Source organism: Hippocampus guttulatus, chromosome 6 (genome assembly GCF_054856545.1).
Source record: "Hippocampus guttulatus isolate MCC_2025c chromosome 6, RoL_Hgut_1.0, whole genome shotgun sequence".
Taxonomy (NCBI): Eukaryota; Metazoa; Chordata; class Actinopteri; order Syngnathiformes; family Syngnathidae; genus Hippocampus; species Hippocampus guttulatus.
Window position 1 is genome coordinate 20374177 of NC_141266.1, and position 20756 is coordinate 20394932.

The following is a 20756-nucleotide window of genomic DNA, read 5'->3' on the forward strand; positions in this document are numbered from 1 at the left end:
ATCACAACAACAGCTGTTCGACGCAGTCCTTTCGCTTCATCTCGCTCGTTTCCCGAAAAGGTTCCTTTATTCTTTTCTTTTTTCTTCCCCACTGACTTTATAAAATAACTCCCGCAGCGATTACTTCAGCCTCGCCATCCGCAGGTAACACGACTTTTCCCACCATTTCCTGCCATTTTTACGTGGAGCTTTGGAGTGTTGCACTAATAATAGTTAGCCGAAAAGCTAACGGGATGCTAACGAGATATCATGTGACGGCTCTTTTCGAATTTCAACATTTTCGAACCTGTGCGCAAATTTCAGAACTACAACGATAAAACACGGAGATAGAATAAAAGTATTGGCATGAAAAGTCACATGACGACGTCAAATGGTAAACAGTACAGACTTAAACTGTATTTGTATTGTATTGTATTTATCCTTGATATACATGAAAGTTCCTTGTACGACCAGAACGCTCTTTGTACTTACTAGTAGGACAAAAGGACTTGTAGTACGATTAGGTCGCAAAAGAAAAATATTAGTAACCCTTTTCCATGATCAGTGCCACTTTTGGACTACTAGTATGCAAAATTAAACCTTAGTAAACTAATGCAAATAATCTTCAGCCAACATTCAATTGAAGACGCTACCAAGACATCCTGTAACATTAGTCATTTTGTCTAGACTATAAAGAATACATGCCTAGGAGTATCCTTCTATTGTCTATGTTAGTAACGTCACTGTCTGTATTCAAATATCCATTGCTTAATGGGTTCCAAAACTGTGATTATCAATGTTCACAATTAGCATGTCAGTGGCGTTTTGCATTGTTTTGTTAGCATAAAGCTAAGCTTTCTTTCTTGAGGCAAAGCTATGTGGTTGTTTTAAATATACATGTAAGTCACTTTGTTTTATTTTTTTGTCTGACTGTAAATTTCAACCGGGAAGGGCATTAAAAAGTGTGATTGATCCCTATTTACTAAACCAGTTTGTAGTCTTGATAAGTCAGTGTGTTACAGGGTTAATAATGACAAACATTTCCCTTTGAGCCCCCTGCAGAGGTGATGGGCAACCAGCTGGCGGGCATCGCCCCGTCGCAGATTTTGTCGGTGGACAGCTACTTTTCAGACATCCACGATCATGAGTACGACAAGAGCCTGGGCAGCACGCGCTTCTTCAAGGTGGCGCGCGCCAAGCACCGCGAGGGGATGCTGGTGGTCAAGGTGTTTGCCATCCAGGACCCGTCACTGCCGCTTAGCAGCTACAAGCAGGAGCTGGAGGAGCTGAAGATCCGCTTGCACTCCTGCCACAACTGCCTGCCCTTCCAGAAGACCTCGCTGACGGAGAAGGCCGCCATTCTCTTCCGCCAGTACGTGCGCGACAACCTGTACGACCGCATCAGCACGCGGCCATTCCTAAACAATGTGGAGAAGCGCTGGCTGGCCTTCCAGATCCTCACTGCCGTGGACCAGGCGCACAAGGCTGGCGTGCGGCACGGCGACATCAAGACAGAGAACGTGATGGTGACCAGCTGGAATTGGGTGCTGCTTAGTGATTTCGCCAGTTTCAAGCCCACCTACCTTCCTGAAGACAACCCCGCCGACTTCAACTACTTCTTCGATACGTCCCGCCGTCGCACGTGCTACATCGCGCCAGAGCGTTTCGTGGATGGCAGCATGTTCGCCGCTGAGAGTGACCAGAACACGCCGCTGGTGGACCTGAATAGCAGCAACCAGAGGAGCAGAGGCGAGCTCAAGCAGGCCATGGACATCTTCTCTGCAGGTGGGCCTGAAAGGTTTGCACGTTCAAAAACAGCTGCAAACTTGATAGCGCACGCGAACAGCTGAAGTTGATTTTAATCTACCGATACTTATGTTTACTTCATGTTCCTAGTGGTCACGTCAGTAACATTTCAGAACACTCTGGACAAAACAGAATGGTTGTGAGACAACGTGGACCGACAAGATGACTGGTGTGGATTTAAAACAGTTTAAAAACGTTTGAATGAAAAAATAAATCGAATCTCTTTGAGGGGAGAAGTAAAAAATAAACAATTGAGATGTAGTTGCACAAGTGCACACACCCTCCTGTTCAGCATTAACCGATCAAGCAATCACATTCAAACTTGACCACAGCATCTTCTCTTTGTTTTTCTCAGGCTGTGTGATCGCTGAGCTGTTCACGGAAGGCACCCCGCTCTTCGATCTGTCCCAGCTGCTGGCATACCGCAAAGGACACTTCCAGACAGAGCCGGTCCTGGAGAAGATCGAAGACCGCAGCATCCGAGAGCTGGTGAGGCCCGTTTGACGTATTGCGCCGGAAACCCCGGACAAACGTCAGAATTATGGTGTCTCTGATGTCCTTTAGGTGGCTCAGATGGTACAACGTGAACCGGAGCGGCGCTTGGCGGCCGAGGACTATCTGAAGCAGCAGCGAGGAAAAGCCTTCCCCGATATCTTCTACACTTTCCTGCTGCCGTACATGGTGCAGTTTGCCAAAGACACTTTCCAGTCGGCCGACGAGAGAGTGCTCGTGATACGTAAAGACCTGGACAACATCCTGCACAACCTCAGAGGTGACCGCATAACGAAAATGCATCTTCCTTCTCCTAGTCCATCGTCGTGGATGCTTTAGAGCGCCTCATTGTCAGCTGTGAGTGCTCGTCACATCACAGAGAGAAAAAGGGTGGAGCCAAAAACCTGTAATCAAAACCTTTGTTCTGCTCAGAACAAGTAGGCTAACGCATGCTTGCGCGTCCCTGACGCAGGCTCTCCGAGTTCCTCCCAGGATGCGGGCGAGGGCGTGGTGACAGTCAGGGAGCAGCAAGGCCTGATGGTGCTGGCATCGGTCATCACGTCGTGCCTGCAGACGCTGCACTCATGCGACTCCAAGCTGGCGGCACTGGAGCTGGTCCTCCACCTGGCGCCGCGTTTGGGCGTGGACATCCTGCTGGATCGCATCACGCCGTACCTGCTGCACTTCTGCAATGACCCGGTGCCACGCGTGCGGGCACAGGCTGTGCGCACCCTCACCAAAGTGCTGGCGCTGGTCAAGGAGGTGCCACGCAACGACATCAATATCTACCCGGAGTACATCCTGCCCGGCATCGCCCACCTGGCGCAGGACGACGCCACCATTGTCAGATTGGCGTACGCGGGTAAGCGGCTACCTTGTTCGGAGGTTTCAACAATATTGTCTTTCAAGTTGGGCGTTCAAGAATGTTGTTGTTGTTGTTGTTGTCAGAGAACGTTGCACACCTCGCAGAGAGCGCCCTCCGCTTCTTGGAGTTGGTCCAGGAGAACAACGTAAGCACGGAGCACGACGCCAGCGGTGAGGAGGCGGAGGAAACGCTACACCCTAACAACAACTACGACTCAGGTTGGTGCGCGGTGGCGTCTTCAAACTTCGAATCAATCAGTCGGCCGGGCTACAGTATTTATATGGTGACAAGCAGACATTGTGCTGTTTGCTGATATGGACTGTACTACACTAAACATGGATCAGAGGAAGCGAATGATAGCATTGTTTCAGGAGATTTGAAAGAAAGTTCAAAACACATTAAAGCTCAAGGGTATAAGACCATCTCCAAGCAGCTTGATGTTCCTCTACATTCAGCTGCACATATTCCGAAATTTAGGATCCACCGAACTGTAGCCAAGCAACCTGAAAATTTATTACATATTGAAAAAACAGATAAAACCAACGGTAACAACAACAACAAAAAAGGCCAGAATAACCATCAAAGAAATTAAAAGTGTACTCAAAGGTTGATGTTCATCAGTGTCACACTGTGTATGAGCCAAAGTGGACTTTAACCAAGACCAAGGAGGACACCACTGTTGAAAATAAGTCATGAAAACGGAATGTTGACAAGCAGCTAAATCGAAATGAATAGACCTGACCCGAATTTGCAGAGCTGCAGGCGCTCCACGAGATGGTGCAGCAGAAGGTGGTGACGCTGCTGAGTGACTCGGAGAACGTTGTGAAGCAGTCTCTGATGGAGAACGGCATCACGCGACTCTGCGTCTTCTTCGGCCGGCAGAAGGCCAACGACGTGCTGCTCTCCCACATGATCACCTTCCTGAACGACAAGAACGACTGGCACCTGCGCGGCGACTTCTTTGACAGCATCGTCGGTGAGAACCAGATCCCGTTCCTCTCGATCCAAATGCTAATCCGAAGGTTCACATTTTTGGGGGGGGGGAAATTTGTCCAAGGGCCACGTCGTAACCCATAACTGTCATAACATTAATATAATATAGTTGTTGTATGCATCTCAAAATGCCATTGGACTGATTTATTTTCGGGGGGGACTACAGTTTGTTTTGAAATAACCCAAGCCTAATGTGTTTTCTTGTTACACTGGTCGCAGTATATTTATATGCAATTTTAAAAAACGATATATCATGATAACTGATTGCAAATGACTTTCTCGGACCCCCAAGTTAGAGGTAGTTGACTCCCAGGAGTCCGGGGACCCCAAGTTTGAGAACCTTTAACTAACCATCATGTTGTCTTTATGCGCCACGGCGTCAAGGAGTGGCAGCGTACGTGGGCTGGCAGAGCTCGGCCATCTTGAAGCCGCTCCTCCAGCAGGGCCTGAGCGACACGGAGGAGTTCGTCATCTACAAAGCTCTTAATGCGCTGACGTGCATGTGTCAGCTGGGCCTGCTGCAGAAGCCTCATATCTACGAGTTTGTCACCGACATCGGTAAGCTCACGTCTCGCGCTGACCGTAACCCCTGCAGGCGTGTGGCGTGTTTCATCCTTGAGCAGTCAGCCCCAGCGCCCACGTGTTTATCAACCACCCATGTGAAAATTTGCAGTAAGATACGATAACCTTTCTTAGTCCCACAATGGGGAAATTTGTAATTATGGAGGGACCATCATATTTAACTAAAATTCATTTCTGCCCAAAAAAAAAAACCCAAATTGCCAACATAAAATACAATACTGTATATTTCATAGTATCAGTGTCAAATGTATGTGCCTTGAGGATGAGGGGCCTGGTGGGCTTGCGCGTGACAGTGGCGAGTCCCTGTGTGAGTGTCTGAGTGTGAGCTGTGGCCGACAGCAGCTCCTGTGTGAGTGCTCATTGTGTTTGTTTACATGTTCACTTTTTGCTATGATAATGTAGCTGTTTCTTTCTTAGTCAGGTTATTGAAATTAATGAGGTGAATTTCTTAATTTTCCATCTGTCTCATGTATTTTGTGGTTAATTGATTTATTGTGAATAATATTCATTAAAATATATTGGACTGTACAGTAGATTTGATCTAATGTATGTATCAGATGTGTCTCTTTGTGGACAAACGTTTGCCAATCGGTGGTCCAGTTGGTCCTTGTCTTTCCATTGCACTTGCTTCCTTGCCGCAGCGCCGTTCCTGTGCCACCCCAACCTATGGATCCGTTACGGCGCAGTGGGCTTCATCACGGTGGTGGCTCAGCACCTCAACGTGGCCGATGTCTACTGCAAGCTGATGCCGCACCTCAATCCCTTCATCACGCAGCCCGTCATCCAGGTGAGTGGGTCCGCATCATCTTGGCTTCGTCATGGTCATGGTCCGGCTCATGCGCGCCGATTGCGTCCTCAGATCGACAAAGAGCTGGTCCTGCTGAGTGTCCTGAAAGAGCCGCTGAGTCGCTCCATTTTTGACTATGCGCTGCGCTCCAAAGACATCGCCAGCCTCTTCCGCCACCTGCTGCTGCGACAGAAGAAGCGCGCCGGGTCCATCCCGGAATGCCCACCGCCGGAGGACCCCGCCATCGCTCAGCTGCTCAAGAAGCTGCTCTCACAGGTGAACGCACCAAGGCCATCATGAAGTCCAATCTCATTTTTGTACAGAGTATGAACAAAACAAAGGGCGTCTCCCCTCGTTTAGATTGAGTGTAAAACAATTTCAACACCAAATTGAGATCTCGACTCGAAGTTTTGTCAAGATTTTTTTTTCCTAGCTTAATGCTCACAGCCAATGCAAAGCACCATAGACAGACTCATAAAATGTGCATCGATGTCCTGCTCGTTTTAATGAAGTCATGACCAATGTTTTTTTTTTTTGAGCAGATTCTAATATTTGGCTGAATACAGTTTTGATAACCAATTAATCAATTTAATTCATATAATGAGTACTTTTTTTTTTGGGGTGGGGGCGGTCCCTTAACATTTACAACAACATTAACATTTACACCAGCCTATAGGATGCGACAGGTGAATGACCTACATATTAGCGAGCGCTTGTTTTGCGTTGTCCGCCCGGGTGCAGGGAATGACCGAGGCAGAAGAAGACAAGCTGCTGGCACTCCGAGACTTCATGCTCAAGTCCAACAAGGCCAAAGCCAACATGGGGGAGCAGATACATCTTGGGGAGGCCGCTCAGACCGGCGTGGTCGACCTTGCCGTGCTGGGCATCACCGGACGTCAAGTGGACTTGGCCAAGCCCAAAGGCGAGGTGGAGGACAAGCGAGGTGAGAGAGAGAGAGACAGATGAAACGGAAGAGCAAATATCGTCACCTCTGCTTGATTTTTGTCTCGTGCAGCAAGGAAGCACACTAAGCAGGACTCCATGAACGAGGAGTGGAAGAGCATGTTTGGATCTCAGGAGCCCGCCGCCGCCGCCACCGTCGCCAGCACGCAGGCAAACACGGTAGTGCTGAACGCTCTGGAGAAATAATCTAATTGTGACTTTTTGGGAGGGGGTGAAAGGTTGTTTTCTTATTGTTGTAATGTGAGTCGCTGTTGTGGTACACTCGCCTGACTTATGAGCGGGCAGCGTGGGATTGGGTCCCACTCAGTGATGGTGTGGATGTGGGTTGTCTCTATATGTGCCCTGGGACTGACTGGCGACCAGTTCAGGGTGTCGTCTGCCGTCCGCCCGAATTCAGCTGGGATCGGCTCCAGCGACCTCCGCGACTCTGATCAGAATAAGCGATGTTTGAAAATGGATGAATGTTGTTCCGTGCAGGTGCCTGACGGGCCTTCGAGTCAATCCCGAAAGAACGCGGCGGCGCCAGCGGTGGCCGTGCTGCAGTCGGTGACGAGCGGCCTGGCCTACCAACGGCGTCTCAACACGTGCAAGGCGGAGCTGCAGCAGCTGGTGCAGCAGAAGCGCGACCAGTGCAGCGCCGAGCGCATGGCTAAGCAGATGATGGAGAGCGCGGAGTGGGAGAGTCGCCCGCCACCGCCCGGTAACTCCTCTGACGCTGGCTCTCACCTCTCCATTGTCATTAAGTTGTGGCCCTTTTTCATAGACCTTGAGCAAAGTGTAATTAATTAATTGATTGATTGATTAATTAATAAAATCCCCAGTTGTTCTAGGACAGGGGTCGGTAACCCAAAATTTTGAAATAGCCATGTTGGACCAAAAAAAAAAAAATGTGTATATATATACTGTATATAATATATATGTATATGTCTGCAGCCACAAAAAATTAAAAGCCTGATATAAGCCTTATAATGAAGGCAACACACGCTCTATGTATCTATATTAGCTATATTAGCCTACTATCAAAATGACTAAGGTGGCTACAAATACACAATGAGCCTTCATGATTAAATGTCGTTTCCCCTTAAGAATGTTTGTGTCATGTTTGTCCTCCTACAGAAAAAAAATCTGTATTTCTCTCCCCCATATTTTTCCATTTTCGAACATTTTTGAAAAAGCTCGAGGGAGCCACTAGGGCGGCGCTAAAGAGCCGCATGTGACTCTCGAACTGCGGGTTGCCGACCCCCATTCTAGTCAGGCGCTGAGGTGTCAAAAAGTAATGTGAAGCAGTACTAGAGTAGTAGAGGTGAGAGTTTTTGTTTTTTTCTCCCACTACTGTTTTCCACCTCGGACACAATTCTGCGCACTGGTACTACAACTTGGCTTCACTAGGATGGAATAAATGCTCAAACAGTTTTGCGTATTGGCGTGCCCGTGTCTTAGGGTGGCACCCAAAGGGGCTTCTGGTGGCCCACCTCCACGAGCACAAAGCAGCCGTCAACCGCATTCGAGTGTCGGACGAGCACGCCATCTTTGCCACGGCATCCAACGACGGCACCGTGAAAGTGTGGGACAGTCAGAAGATGGAGGGCAAGACCACCACCACCAGGTCGGTGTTGACGTACTCCCGCATCGGCGGCCACGCCAAGACGCTGACCTTCTGCCAGGGCTCGCATTACTTGGCCGTGGCATCCGACAATGGCGCCATCCAGCTCCTGGCGGTAGAAGCCGGCAAACCGCCAAAATCGCCCAAAGTCCAACCCTTCCAGACAAGGTTCGTTCAATTAACCAATTTTATCCTGTCAAATTTTCATATATTTTCTAAATCAGACAGAATGTAAATGAAACTTGAAAAGTTAGGTTGATTTTCCATGTCGATGGCATGTAGGTTTTGCCATCTAGTGGTGGAAAGTGTGAACTGCAACCGAAATTCAAAATGTTGCTCTTAAACCAAGACAAAAAAAAAAAAAAAAAGCCGGCTAATGGCGGTTCATTCATTCATTCATTCATTTTCCGAACCGCTTAATCCTCACTAGGGTCGCGGGGGGTGCTGGAGTCTATCCCAGCCGTCTTCGGGCAGTAGGCGGGGGACACCCTGAACTGGTTGCCAGCCAATCGCAGGGCACACAGAGACGAACGACCATCCGCGCTCACACTCACACCTAGGGACAATTTAGCGTGTTCAATCAGCCTGCCATGCATGTTTTTGGAACATGGGAGGAAACCGGAGTACCTGGAGAAAACCCACGCAGGCCCGGTTCATATCTTGAAAAACTACCACTCTAATCAAAACATAAAATAGGTCTTTGTCTGACCTTTACTACACCGCTACCACTGCTTCCCTGCAGATCTCTGGACCTGAAGGAGGACGGCTGTGCGGTGGACATCCACCATTTTAACTCTGGCGCTCAGGCCGTGCTGGCGTACGCCACCGTCAACGGCTCGCTGGTGGGCTGGGACCTACGCTCCAACTCCAACGCCTGGACGCTCCGCCATGACATGCGCCTGGGACTCATCACCTCTTTCAGCGTGGACATGCATCAATGCTGGCTTTGCCTCGGTGAGCCTGCCGCACGCCATATTTCACGCGGTGGAAATAGATTGCTGGAGTGATGAGATTCACTGTACAGACCACGGAACAGCACTACAAAATGGCCGCACACCGATAAAGAGCGCTGTGTCATTGGCATAGCCTGTGATTCCCGACACAGCCTGAGCGCGTATCCCCTCCGCAGGTACGAGCAGCGGCACCATGGCGTGCTGGGATATGCGCTTTCAGTTGCCCATCTCCAACCACACGCATCCGGCACGTGCGCGCATCCGGCGCCTGCTCATGCACCCGCTCTACCAGTCGTCCGTCATCGCCGGTGAGTGAGTCGTCCTTTCGCTCACTTCCTCGTTTGACTTCCTGGTCATGTGACTCCCCTTGCGTGCAGCCGTGCAGGGCAATAACGAGGTGTCCATGTGGGACATGGAGACGGGCGATCGTAAGTTCACGCTGTGGGCCAGTTCGGCGCCGCCGCTGTCAGAGTTGCAGGTGAGAAGCATGAAAATATTGATCCGTTGTCTGAACTGAGGGCAGCCCGGTGGCCCAGTGGTTGGCGAGTTTTCTTAGGGTACTCTGGTTTCCTCCCACATTCCAAAAACATGCTTGGCAGGCTGATTGAACACTCTAAATTGTCCCTGGGTGTGAGTGTGAACACGGACTGTTGTTCGTCTCTGTGTGCCCTGCGATTGGCTGGCAATCGGTTCAGGGTGTCCCCCGCCTACTGCTCGAAGACAACTGGGATAGTGAGGATAAAGCGGATTGGAAAATGGATGTCTGAACTGCTTAGCCTCCTTTTTAACTCATTCACTCACAAAGACGTTTTTAAACGTCTTTTCAGACTTGGTCCAGAATTGGCTGAGATAAGGAGGGTGCAATTTTTCATGGATTTTCACTTTTCGTGACAGGTTTGGGTCCCAACAAAAAGTTATTTCTTGGTTCATAGGAAAGAAGTACTTTGCATTTTTCAAATTTGATAGCGGTTGAGCGTCGGGGCTCTCACGGTGTCTGTCCTGTGTCGCAGCCGTCGCCTCACAGTGTGCACGGGATCTACTGCAGTCCAGCGGACGGCAATCCTTTGCTGCTGACCGCCGGCTCTGACATGAGGATCAGGTGTGATAAGCAAATTTATAATGCCTTTTTTTTTTACCAGGAAAAACAAAATCTGCATCCAAAATTCAAGGCCCGAAATTGAAATTTAAACACACTGTGATATTTGCGCTCGTCAGGTTCTGGGACCTGGCGTACCCGGAGAGGTCGTACATCGTGGCGGGCGGGGCCAACGATTCGCTGCACTGCCCATCCGTCCTGTACAGCAGGAAGATCATTGAAGGCACGGAGGTAGTGCAGGTAAGCCGAGCTGCGTACGTGTCCACATCGTGACACTGTGATTCATATTTGGAATCACCGCAAAACCGAGAAAATCTTAATCATCTTTTGGGGGAAAAAAAAGCCAATAAAATAAAATAGTGTGGCTTTGCATGACGTCTGCCTCCATCTCAGGAGATCCACAGCAAGCAAAAAAGCGGCGCCTCCGAGGACTCGCCGCGCAGGGGACCCGAGTCGCTGCCCGTGGGACACCATGACATCATCACTGACATCGCCACCTTCCAGACCACGCAAGGATTCATCGTCACATCGTCCAGGGACGGAATCATCAAAGTGTGGAAGTGAGGTCAGGCAATCATCTTCTTTCTCTCATACACACACCAACTCCGTTGGTTTCTATGGAAACGTGCAAAGACTCTCATCTCCATATTTCCTGTAATTAACTATCATGGTGAGCTTTTATTGGCCTATGATGATGAAATGAGATGTCACGGTGATGTCATCTTGTACATATTGTTTTATAGTTTGATCATGTGATGCTCAGCAAACAAAAGTGACCTGCGTGCGCAATAAACGCTGATTTCATAGTTGACATCCTGGTTGTGAATAATAGCTCCTGCTTCCTTCCAAATGGAGGCGACACATTCGGTTTGTTAGCATGCTAGCATTAGCCACGACCGAGGAAACCGGAGCCCTTTGGGTTTTTTTGTTTTATTTATTTTTTACAACCATCAAAGTTTTTTGTTCCAGGGAAACCTTTTTTTTCCCGTAAGTACTCTGGGATATTTTATTTTGACTTTTTTTTTTCGTCTTATTGTGTGACATTGTCAGAATTAAATTACACCTCGAATCCTGGCTATATCGTGGTCCATCAATTGCAGCCCTGCTACAACACAGATTTTGACGATTTTTTTTTTCCCAATAGCAAATTACACTCTCTCTGTTACTGTAACAGGAGTGTCCACATTTAGTGTAGTGTAGTACCACGTTGTGCCACAACAATATGGGGCAGCACTGAGCTCCACTGGAAGAGATGCAATGAAAGGAAAACGTTTGCAGTTTTTTTTTTGCACTGTTCATCTTTTCTGGATGTTGCATGATGAACGGGTATACTGTAATTATTAATGCTAAAAATTATAAGGTCAAGTTTGATCTCCGAATTTTCTGAAATGTTCTGGAATGCAAATTGGCCTAACATTAGCGTACGTTAAAAAAAAATCAATGAAGAAATGAATGTTGGTCATGTGACATGAGCACCTAAAAAATAACAATCAAGTCGAGAAGGTTTCAAGTTGAAAAGTCACATTCAGATGTGGCGCCGCCTTCAGGCCACACAGGCGTCCTGGCAGGCCTCCATGGTGCTGAACCGGTTGGCGTTTCCGCCGCATCCGCCATACCAGAAGCGCTTGCACTGCCGCTGCTCGCTGTCGTAGAACCACATCATGGCGTAGTCCCGGCAGTCGCCCGCGTCCTCACCCAGCAGGCAGGGGTCTACGAAGAGGCGGGGGCGTCAGACGTCGGCCCGTTACGAGCATGTCGCGCATTTGTAAGATTTACCTGTGGAGCTGGCGTCAGTCGACCGCGGCATTGGCGTGTCATCTTCTGTTATGGTTGACGTGTGAACGAGAAATAAAATCATCACGCTGTCATTAACTTCGAAAAGAACGCAGTCAACATTTACCCAGAATACATCTTGAAAAGTCATGACCGACCAATGGTTACCTTGTTTTGATTGTATTCATTTTGTAAACTTTGCCCAATATAATGTTATCGAAAATGATTTGTTTGTTCACTTTTTGACATTCATCTGACAAGGTAGCCAGCCGGGTTGTGTTCCAAAACTATTTGAGGATCGTATATATCCAACTTTTTTTCTGAAAATATAGGACCGTTGGAACATTTTTCTTTAAAAAAAAAAAATCACATGATCTTATTCTCAGACAATGACAACATTTTGGTGGAAATACTGGGGAAAAAAAGATTTTTTTTCCCCCGAGAATTACAGTCAACAAACTCACCTATTTACATTTTTTTCTAAAATGAAAACTATTGGCTGACAAACTCGTGGCCCCTAATTACATGTTTTTATGCTCATTTTGAATTTGAAAGTTCTGGCAAACTTCTCCCCCTTTAGTACAAGAGTGTCAAACTCATTTTTGTCGCGGGCCACATAATTACTGCTCCCCTTTGAGGGCCGTTATGACTGAAACTGTATAAAGAAGTCATGAATAACGTTTTATTCAATTATTGTTGAAGTAAATGTAATGAGGGGTTTGGTAACAACAAAATGCTTACAATATGTCACTGATTTATTACATGTGAAAATTTGAAATTTTGGTCCAGATTTTAGCGCACATCATCGAAGTTGTCATCTTAGATTTGCTTTCGCGGGCCACTGAAAAGGGTGTGGCGGGCCACATCTGGCCCCCGGGCTGTGCGTTTGACACCCGTGCTTTCGTGTGTGTGTTAAAGATGAGTTAGAAATGATCTTCAGGTGTTTTGTATTCATTCCCGACCTTCTGGGCTCAACACATGAACGACGTGCGTCTGTCCGGTTTGCTCCTGCAAATGGCTGCCTGGCCCTCCCCGCGGCTGGTCGGCAAACACCTGCGCCTGCCCTTGACTGGACGCCACAACGGTCACGTGACCAACCTAAAGATGCAGATGACCATGATGATGATGTAATTGCCTTACCCATCCAGGAAGATCTGTCCGCCATCTTGATCCATCTGCTGGCAGATCCGCTTAAAAGACGGCGGTGGGTATGTGGTGAAGCCCTCTGTAACACACACAGAATTATGTTAGTACAGGTGATGACAGTTGTGTATTTCATTGTGTGTGTGTGGTGGCCGGCATAATTAAAAATAGAACGATTGACACATGGATTCAAAAACGCTTTGAGTGGTTGGCGTTGTGTCTCACTGTCTAACGCGGCCATGAAGACCCTGAAGAACCTCCGCACGTAGTCCCGTTCTTCCTGCTGAAGTCGTCCCAAGTGCAGCAGGTGCTGCTGCTTGGGCTCGCTGGCCAAGGCCTCCACTTGCTCGCGGTCGTAGCGCTCGCCCACCGTCACAACGAACAGCGCCACCCCCTGACATTTGGCCTTCAGAGCGGCGGCACGAAGCACTTGGCGGTCCTCGGGCGCCGTCCTGGTGCCTACCACCGCCAGCACCACCTTCCTCCTGCGGGGGCTGCCATCCGTCATCGCCTCCTTCAGGCCGAGGTTCAGGGCGTGCCCCAGGGCGGAGGATCCGCCCTCTTGGCGCATGTTGCTTAGCAGGTGCGACCTCATGAGCCGCCCGTCCTGGTAAGCCCGCAGGCCGAACTCCAGCTTGGTGTCACGGGCGCCGCTCTGCTGTACCACGGCCACGCGGGGGCGGGCGTCGGCCCGGCCGGGCTGGGGGCTGATGGCCAGTTGCTCCACCACGGAGCCCAAGAGCTGCTGGGCGCCGGCGTACTCGTCGGCCTGGATCTCGCGCGAGCCGTCCACTACCATCACCACGTCCGCGTCCACTTGCTGCGGCGGCGGCGACTCCTGGATGAACGCGCACTCCTGCGAACGCCGGCACGGGTCTGTGCAAATAGACAAATGGCTCCTGACACTCAAATCATCTTTCCTCGTTGAAATGAATGGGAATACCAGCAATCTGTTCCATCCTCCCCAAAAAATAAACAATTGGGGAAAAGCACGGCTACCATTTATCAAATGTGTGTAACGTCATGGCTGCTTACCATAACAGATGGCGCAGTTCTTCACCTTCCTCAGGTCGGCGTTGGCGTCCCTCCCCAGCACGGTGAAGAAGGCGTTTCCCGTGTCGTCCAGCTAGAAGTAAACGCTTCTTTAGACTTACTTTCACAAAAGCTGGAATAAATAACGAATGATATGTTCCCCTCCCCAAAAATTTGCGAGGAGACTGCATGGGGCAAAGTGCGAAAATGTGGGTTCAGCTTCACTGCACCTGTCTACTTAAGTACAGTAAGAAGGGATTTGTACTGTGCAAACCTGAAAGTAATTGACACCCTTCCAAACAGGTTTACAATTGCCTACAGGGGCCAAAACGTCTTCAAAGCAATACTGTACGTGAAGCTCTTCAACAGACACCAATGTTAAACTTGCCTCCATGGCGCGGCTGATGGCGGGCGCATTCCTCGTGGAGATGACGGCCGGCACCACGTTGAGGGCGCGGTACTCCATGACAGCCGTCACCACGTCGCTGATGTCCTGCGATTGCCCGTTGGAGAAGAACACGGCCACCTTCCTCATCATGGCGCCCGACCGCACGCGCTTGAGCACGTTGTGCGCCACGAAACGCATGGCGGCGCCCAGCTGCCGCCGGTTGGATGTGCGCTCCAGGGCCACGTTCCTCACGGCATCCAGCAGCTGGGTCTTGCGCCGATAATCGTGGAAGCGGACCAAGTATTTGGTGTGAGCACTGTAGGCCACCACGGCCACGCGGGCCCCCGTGGGGCAGTTGCTCTCCGCCACGGTGATGTCCTCCAGGAGGGACAGCAGGGCCGCACGCTGGCGCTCGAACGCCGCTGGCGTAACATCCTCGGACATGTCCAGCGCCACCACCAGCTCCGTTGGGAGAGCCGGGCAAGAGCCCAAGTCTGAACAGCCAGGAACGATAAGAGCACACAGTAAGATGGCTACCAAAACCCCAAACTTCATTCAATTTGCTCATTCGTTTGTTCAACCATTAACATTGGGGCATTTGTGCTTTGCAAATGTGTTCATTTAGTCATCCATTCTTTTTTCATTTCATTTCTTAATTTGCTCATTCATTCATTTAGACATTCAGTCATTGAAATTAATGTGTTGGTTCATTCATTCATTCACATGGGTTCATTCAATTATTTGGACAGTCATTTATTTGTATTTTTTTCATTTGGTCATTCTCTTATTCTTTCAATTAGTCCTTCACTTATTTTAATTCATTCATTCACATCACTTCATTTGTTAATTTGTTCCTTTACTAATTCAACCACTCATTCATTTTCCCATTCATATTAATGATCAGATTTCCTTATTTATTCATTCATTTGTGATTGATTTATCAATCATTTATTCCTGAGTAAATTCACACATTCTCTCATTCCTCAATTCATTTGTTGACACATACACGCGCATTCATTCATCCATTCGCTCAGAAAATTCATTCATGAACCGAGTCACATTCCCTCTTCCTTTCTAAAACTTTTTGATCATTCGCACGTTTTTTGTTGAATTGTTTTTTTTTCTCATTCATTCTTCACTCAGTCACCGGTCATTGTTTCAATTCAACAAGAATAGTGCTTGTCTTTTCCCAAAACAAAAGAAGCCGTTTCTTCATCAAGGTCCCTGATCCCAAATCAAGATGGCCACCGCAACAGGAAAGTTGACAACTCGGACAGGAAGTGACGTATACGTACCCATGGAGCAAGCTGAAAGAGAGCATAAACAGAGAGAGAGAGAGAGAGAGAGAAAAAAAACCTTACAGCTAATTGGATGACCACCTGGCACAATGGGCGTGGCTAGCCGAGGCTGAACTCACCACAGTTGTCTCGGATGAACGTGATGAGTTCGCATTCCTGATACGGCGACACAACAACATGAACACGATTGACACAAACACAGCCAACGAACAACTTGACAGTGAGGTGAGTTCAACACTTACCGTCTTCCCTTTACCCCCGGCGGGACCTCGTGGGCCCTGTGGGTGACGAGGAAAGATGACGTCATTCAGTCAGTCGTTCTTTCATTCCTTCATTCTACCTGTCAATGTTTTTTTTTTCGATAGGCTTATTTCTTTGCTTCGTTCATTCTCATGATTCCATTCAGTAACTGTTCATTATTTGTCATTCTTTAATTGATTAACGATTTTAGGCACCAATAATGATAACCTGACTGCCCCTGAAAAGGTTGAATTTATTTTCAATGTATTTTGTTTCATCCTTCCATTCATGAGGTTATTCAATCATGTCTTCACTCACCACTTACTTCTGTCAGTCATATATATTTATATTCTTTATATATTCTGTCAATCATTCTTTTATTTGTTCATGCAATCATTCAAGTTTATTTATTCCTTTATTTTCATTAATTCGTCCAGTTATTCATGTTTTCATTGTTTCGTTCAGTCCTGTTTCCTTCCATTTGTTGAGGATTAATTCATTCACTGCCGTAATTTCAAAGGTCAGTCTCTCACCTTGTATCCCTCGTAGCCGGGCTCTCCAGGTTGACCCGCCTGTCCAGTGCGACCCGAGTTGCCCTGCACGGGGTCACAGCAATTATTTCATAGAAAAAAAAAAAAAAGGTCAAATTACAAATTTGATCGTTTGTATGGTTTTATTGCTCGTGATATATATATATTTGTAGCTTGCTTAGTTGAAAGCTGACATGCACTGCTGACACTAACAACATGGCTGGAAACAGGGAGGACCTCGTTTACACAAGCACAGTCAGTGATTTGGTGACTTATGTTTAACCAGTTTCGGAACACTATTTTTTAAAATGTTATTATTATTTTTTTTTCACAAAAGTCACCGGCAACTTAATTTCTTGAGAAGAAACATATGACAAATGAAGAGCCCGCTGCAAGGTGGAGTCATTGGCACTGAACATTGTGTCCCTTTATCCACCTTGGAAATTTTGGACCCGAGGTATGTGCATCCAAGCTGCAAATGTATTCGTATGATGGGTGCGTTCAGGTTCAAGTGGTGACTCACCCCGCGACCTTGGTTGCCTTTGCGCCCCGGGAGACCTTTAGGACCCTGCAGGCCGCTCTCACCCTGAGCAAAAAAAAAAAAAAAAGTAGGCATGGCCAGTTAGCACTTCCTCAGGCGTCATTTCACATGAAAAGACTTTCTCTCAGTGCGGATGAACGTACTCACCACTAAACCGGGATAACCGGGGAAGCCTGGATCTCCCTACAGACACAAGAAAACACACGCACACAGACACACACACACCAACACATGCATACAAACACACAAATGTACGAATCCAAAAACATGCACATGCATGCGCACAGAAAGACGAAGAAAGACACATGCGAACATAAGAACACACACACACACACACACACAAAGAAACATTAAAATTCATGTATTATACACACAAACAGACATGCTCAGACATAAACACACATCAAGAAAAGGATAAACACACACACACACACACACACACACACAGGCATGCACACGTTAACAGACATGACAAGCACACCAACACGAAAGAACACACGCCCAAACACACACGCAACCTGAGGTTAGCACGAGTTTGCGAGCATGTGCGTAATCTTACGGGAATGTTGCCTGGTCACCTTGATCCCTTTGGGTCCAGCTGGTCCATATCCATCTCTGCCATCCTGGCCCTGGAGGAGGTGTCAACAGTTTACATGACCAGTACACAAAAGTGCAGCTGCACTCTCGACATGTGACACATGACACACGTAAACACCCCGAAACACTGTCACACGTCATTTTACAGTATGTGTTGCCTGTTCTCATTCGAGTCACGTTAAGGTCAAGGCACATATCGACGAACAAGTATATCATTCACACACATTGAACAAGCCTTATTTGTTTACATGCTGGTGAACGACATCATGACAGCTCACCATTCAATCCCATTTATTGTAAGCAGATGTTAATGCTAAGGAAGTTCCCCCTCCAAACACTCACCGGCGTGCCACGTGGTCCCAGCGTCCCCTGCACTCCTCGCACGCCTGGATCTCCAGGTTGTCCCTTCCGTGACAAACATTATCGTTACCAAAGTGACATCACATGATGCCAACGGGAAGCTGTCATTGGCTCACCTTTTGACCGTGACCACCGCGTCTTCCCGTGGAGCCCGCCCCTCCCGCTGAGCCCGGTCCTCCCTGCGGGACACCACAAGGATATTTGTTGGTGTACATTTGTACAACTTTTACGGACATGGCGCCGTGGTGACGGCTCGGCTGGTTCGGGTTACCTGTGGCCCAGGAAGTCCAGGGATCCCTCTTGGTCCAGGTTGACCTCTGACCCCTCTGGGACCCTAAACGCGCATTGAAAATCAGTGAAGAAGAAGTATCATTATAACGCTGACATCAGTTCCTGTTTGTTACTCACCTGAGGACCTGAAGCACCAGTACTTCCTGACACACCAGGATCACCAGGAGCTCCTGCAGCACCCTGGGGGAGCACACACACACACACAGTTGTCAGTGTGAGTCTAGTGACATAAAGCAGATCGTGGGTAGACTGTTTTATGGGCCATCTCTCACCTTTTCTCCAAGGGGTCCTCGTCTTCCGTCGGGACCCTAATACACAACACACACACTCAGCGTGAGATGAAGTGAGCAGACACGACCAAAATCGCGATAGTCTGAAGAAAAAAAAAAACCTCACGGCATTCCCAGGACCGCCAGCATCTCCGGGCCTCCCGTCTTGTCCTGGTTCTCCCTGTGCACAAAAGGGGAAGGAAAGCAAGCGACAAGGCAGGAAGGAAGGATGTAGGGAAGGAAGGAAGAAGGAACAAATGAAGGAAATCGAGCATCAATGGAACAAATGAAGGAACAAAAAAGAGAGGAAGTAAGAGGAAAGGAATGAAGGGAGGAAGGATAGAGGAAGGTGTGAAGGAAAAAAAATTGAAGCAATGCAAGATGAAGAGGAACAAACGGTCCAAAGAAGGACACAATGCAATAAAGGAAGGAGAGAAGAAAGGACAGAGGCATGAAAAGAGGGAAGGAAGGAAGGCAAACGGCGAAACATGAATGTCCACGTCATTCTGCTCATCTCAGCAACAGGATTTCATTGTGGGATTGCTGACAGGTAATCCGGGATTTCCGACGTCTCCCTTGGGTCCCCGCACGGTGTTGTCCCGTCCTGGTTCTCCCTGACAAAACACAAGAATGCGCGTCATGTGACCCGTAACCTGAGCGTGCTTTACAAAGGGGGCGCTCATCTCACCGGATCTCCTCTCAAGCCTCGCTGTCCCTTGAGCCCCGCCTCCCCTCGGATACCGGGAATTCCCTGTGGGACGAACAATAGTACGCCTGTCAATCAGCTGGTAGGAGTTCAAAGGTCAACATGACCCCAGGGCATTTCCACACGCACAACTAAACCACACCAAACACACATCATGTCCGTGTATAATTTACCGGATTTCCGGGATGTCCTCGCTCTCCTCGGCTACCATCTTGTCCTGACACGCCCTGCGTGCACAAACACAGGTATGAGCCTTCATCACACTTAATAATGATGATGATGATGGGGATGATGATGATGATGAGGACATCCGAATGCCTACCTGGTCTCCGTTGACACCGTCCAGTCCGACTTCTCCGTCCTCCCCCTGCCAGAAAAGTCATGTAACGTCTGTCAAAGTGAACCTCCTGCTAAGGGACGGCGTCATCTCGTGAATGTCACTTACCCGATTACCTCGCAGGCCTCGGTAGCCCTGAATACAGAACAAAACACACCATTGAGGCTCATCATATACCATTCTGTGGTGTCGCACACACACACAGAAGAAGTACCTTTGATCCTCGGACTCCAGCACAGCCCTGAACACCCTGAGGTCCACTGGGTCCAGGACTGCCACGCTCACCCTGAAACATAACGACACCAAGGCTGAACCTTCAGCACCACAGGTTAAGGATGCAAGGAAGGATGGAGCAAAGGCAGACGAAATGAAAAAAGGGATGAGGCAAGGAAGGAGGAAAAAAAAGAATGGAAAGGAAGGAAGTAAGGAAGGATCGGGACTTCCGTGGATTTTGTGAGGCAGAGAAAGAAAGAGCAATGAAGGAAAGACACAAGGACAAATGCAAAGAAAGAGTGACGGGAGTCAAGAAGTAACCGGAAAGAAAACGGGAACAAAAAAAATGTAGGAAAACATCATGAAGGAAGGAAGGAAGATGGGTAGAAGGGAACAAGGAAAAACAAAGAAGGAAGGACAGAGGGATGGAGGTCCGGAAAAAGGAATGAAGAATGAACAAAGAAAGGAAGAAGGCAAAGAAAGAAGCAGGCATGGGTGCAACTTCCTGGCTTCTTTTGAATTAAGGAAAGAAAAAGCAAGAAAGGACAAAACGACACAAGCCAGGAAAAAGACGGGAGGAAGGCTAGAAAGAAGGAAGGAAAAAAGAAGGTAAAAACGGATGGAAGAAAAAAGGGAGAGAGGAAAAAAAGCAAGCGGCAAGGAAGGAAAGTCAAACGGAAGGAAAGAAGGAAGACATTGGAAGAAAAATCAGGGCAGGAAAGACAGAGGGACGAAAGGAATGGAGGGAGGCACTGAAGGACAAAAAGGGTACAAAATGAGAAACAAAGATGAGTTCACTTACGGGAACGCCCTCCTCTCCTGGGAAGCCGGGGTAACCCACTTGCCCTGACCGACCCTAAAAGACAAAACGCATCACATGAAGGAGCTGACGATGATGATGATGATGAAGACTACAACG

General features: G+C 48.2%; 2 protein-coding genes across 4 annotated transcripts in view; one reads left to right on the forward strand and one right to left on the reverse strand.

Moving 5' to 3' along the window:
• The first annotated feature begins 1 nt into the window (after position 1).
• Positions 2-10930, forward strand: pik3r4 (phosphoinositide-3-kinase, regulatory subunit 4). 2 transcript variants are annotated; one of them, XM_086112652.1, is made up of 20 exons: positions 2-144; positions 1032-1764; positions 2141-2274; positions 2350-2557; positions 2750-3139; positions 3226-3360; positions 3897-4118; positions 4520-4693; positions 5359-5504; positions 5577-5780; positions 6246-6447; positions 6520-6626; positions 6945-7167; positions 7908-8238; positions 8813-9024; positions 9200-9331; positions 9401-9501; positions 10034-10122; positions 10239-10359; positions 10513-10930. In XM_086112652.1, exons 2-20 carry the CDS (start codon positions 1047-1049, stop codon positions 10681-10683), a joined length of 4020 nt encoding a protein of 1339 aa, XP_085968778.1. In that variant the 5' UTR covers positions 2-144; positions 1032-1046; the 3' UTR covers positions 10684-10930. The 2 variants fall into 2 exon arrangements, with proteins under 2 accessions (XP_085968778.1, XP_085968779.1); XM_086112653.1 differs by having other exon boundaries at positions 18-144; positions 1042-1764.
• A 103-nt stretch (positions 10931-11033) lies between these two features.
• col6a4a (collagen, type VI, alpha 4a) overlaps positions 11034-20756 on the reverse strand; it is a 33480-nt gene continuing 23757 nt past the window's right edge. Inside the window, exons 14-40 of one of the 2 annotated variants that reach the window (XM_086112651.1) lie at positions 20640-20693; positions 19839-19910; positions 19733-19759; positions 19610-19654; positions 19461-19514; positions 19270-19332; positions 19130-19195; positions 18709-18762; positions 18585-18620; positions 18430-18492; positions 18293-18355; positions 18138-18200; positions 18004-18066; positions 17643-17693; positions 17212-17247; positions 17047-17109; positions 16527-16589; positions 15996-16031; positions 15873-15909; positions 15751-15762; positions 14456-14949; positions 14071-14161; positions 13261-13911; positions 13033-13117; positions 12855-12961; positions 11896-11940; positions 11034-11829 (exon numbers count right to left, since the gene is read on the reverse strand). In XM_086112651.1, coding sequence (XP_085968777.1) covers positions 11663-11829; positions 11896-11940; positions 12855-12961; positions 13033-13117; positions 13261-13911; positions 14071-14161; positions 14456-14949; positions 15751-15762; positions 15873-15909; positions 15996-16031; positions 16527-16589; positions 17047-17109; positions 17212-17247; positions 17643-17693; positions 18004-18066; positions 18138-18200; positions 18293-18355; positions 18430-18492; positions 18585-18620; positions 18709-18762; positions 19130-19195; positions 19270-19332; positions 19461-19514; positions 19610-19654; positions 19733-19759; positions 19839-19910; positions 20640-20693 — 2661 coding nt within the window. In that variant the 3' untranslated portion in view covers positions 11034-11662. Of the gene's footprint in view, positions 11830-11895; positions 11941-12854; positions 12962-13032; positions 13118-13260; positions 13912-14070; positions 14162-14455; positions 14950-15007; positions 15763-15872; positions 15910-15995; positions 16032-16526; positions 16590-17046; positions 17110-17211; positions 17248-17642; positions 17694-18003; positions 18067-18137; positions 18201-18292; positions 18356-18429; positions 18493-18584; positions 18621-18708; positions 18763-19129; positions 19196-19269; positions 19333-19460; positions 19515-19609; positions 19655-19732; positions 19760-19838; positions 19911-20639; positions 20694-20756 lie in introns of those variants that run through there. The other variant, XM_086112649.1, reaches the window with a different exon arrangement.

Bases quoted from the DNA above. Each gene is read 5' to 3' on its own strand.
- pik3r4 (XM_086112652.1), top strand. From the start codon at position 1,047: ATGGGCAACCAGCTGGCGGGCATCGCCCCGTCGCAGATTTTGTCGGTG. The intron at 4,694-5,358 runs GTAAGCTCACGT...TCCTTGCCGCAG, and splicing joins CGAGTTTGTCACCGACATCG to CGCCGTTCCTGTGCCACCCC. The intron at 9,332-9,400 runs GTGAGTGAGTCG...CCTTGCGTGCAG, and splicing joins CCAGTCGTCCGTCATCGCCG to CCGTGCAGGGCAATAACGAG.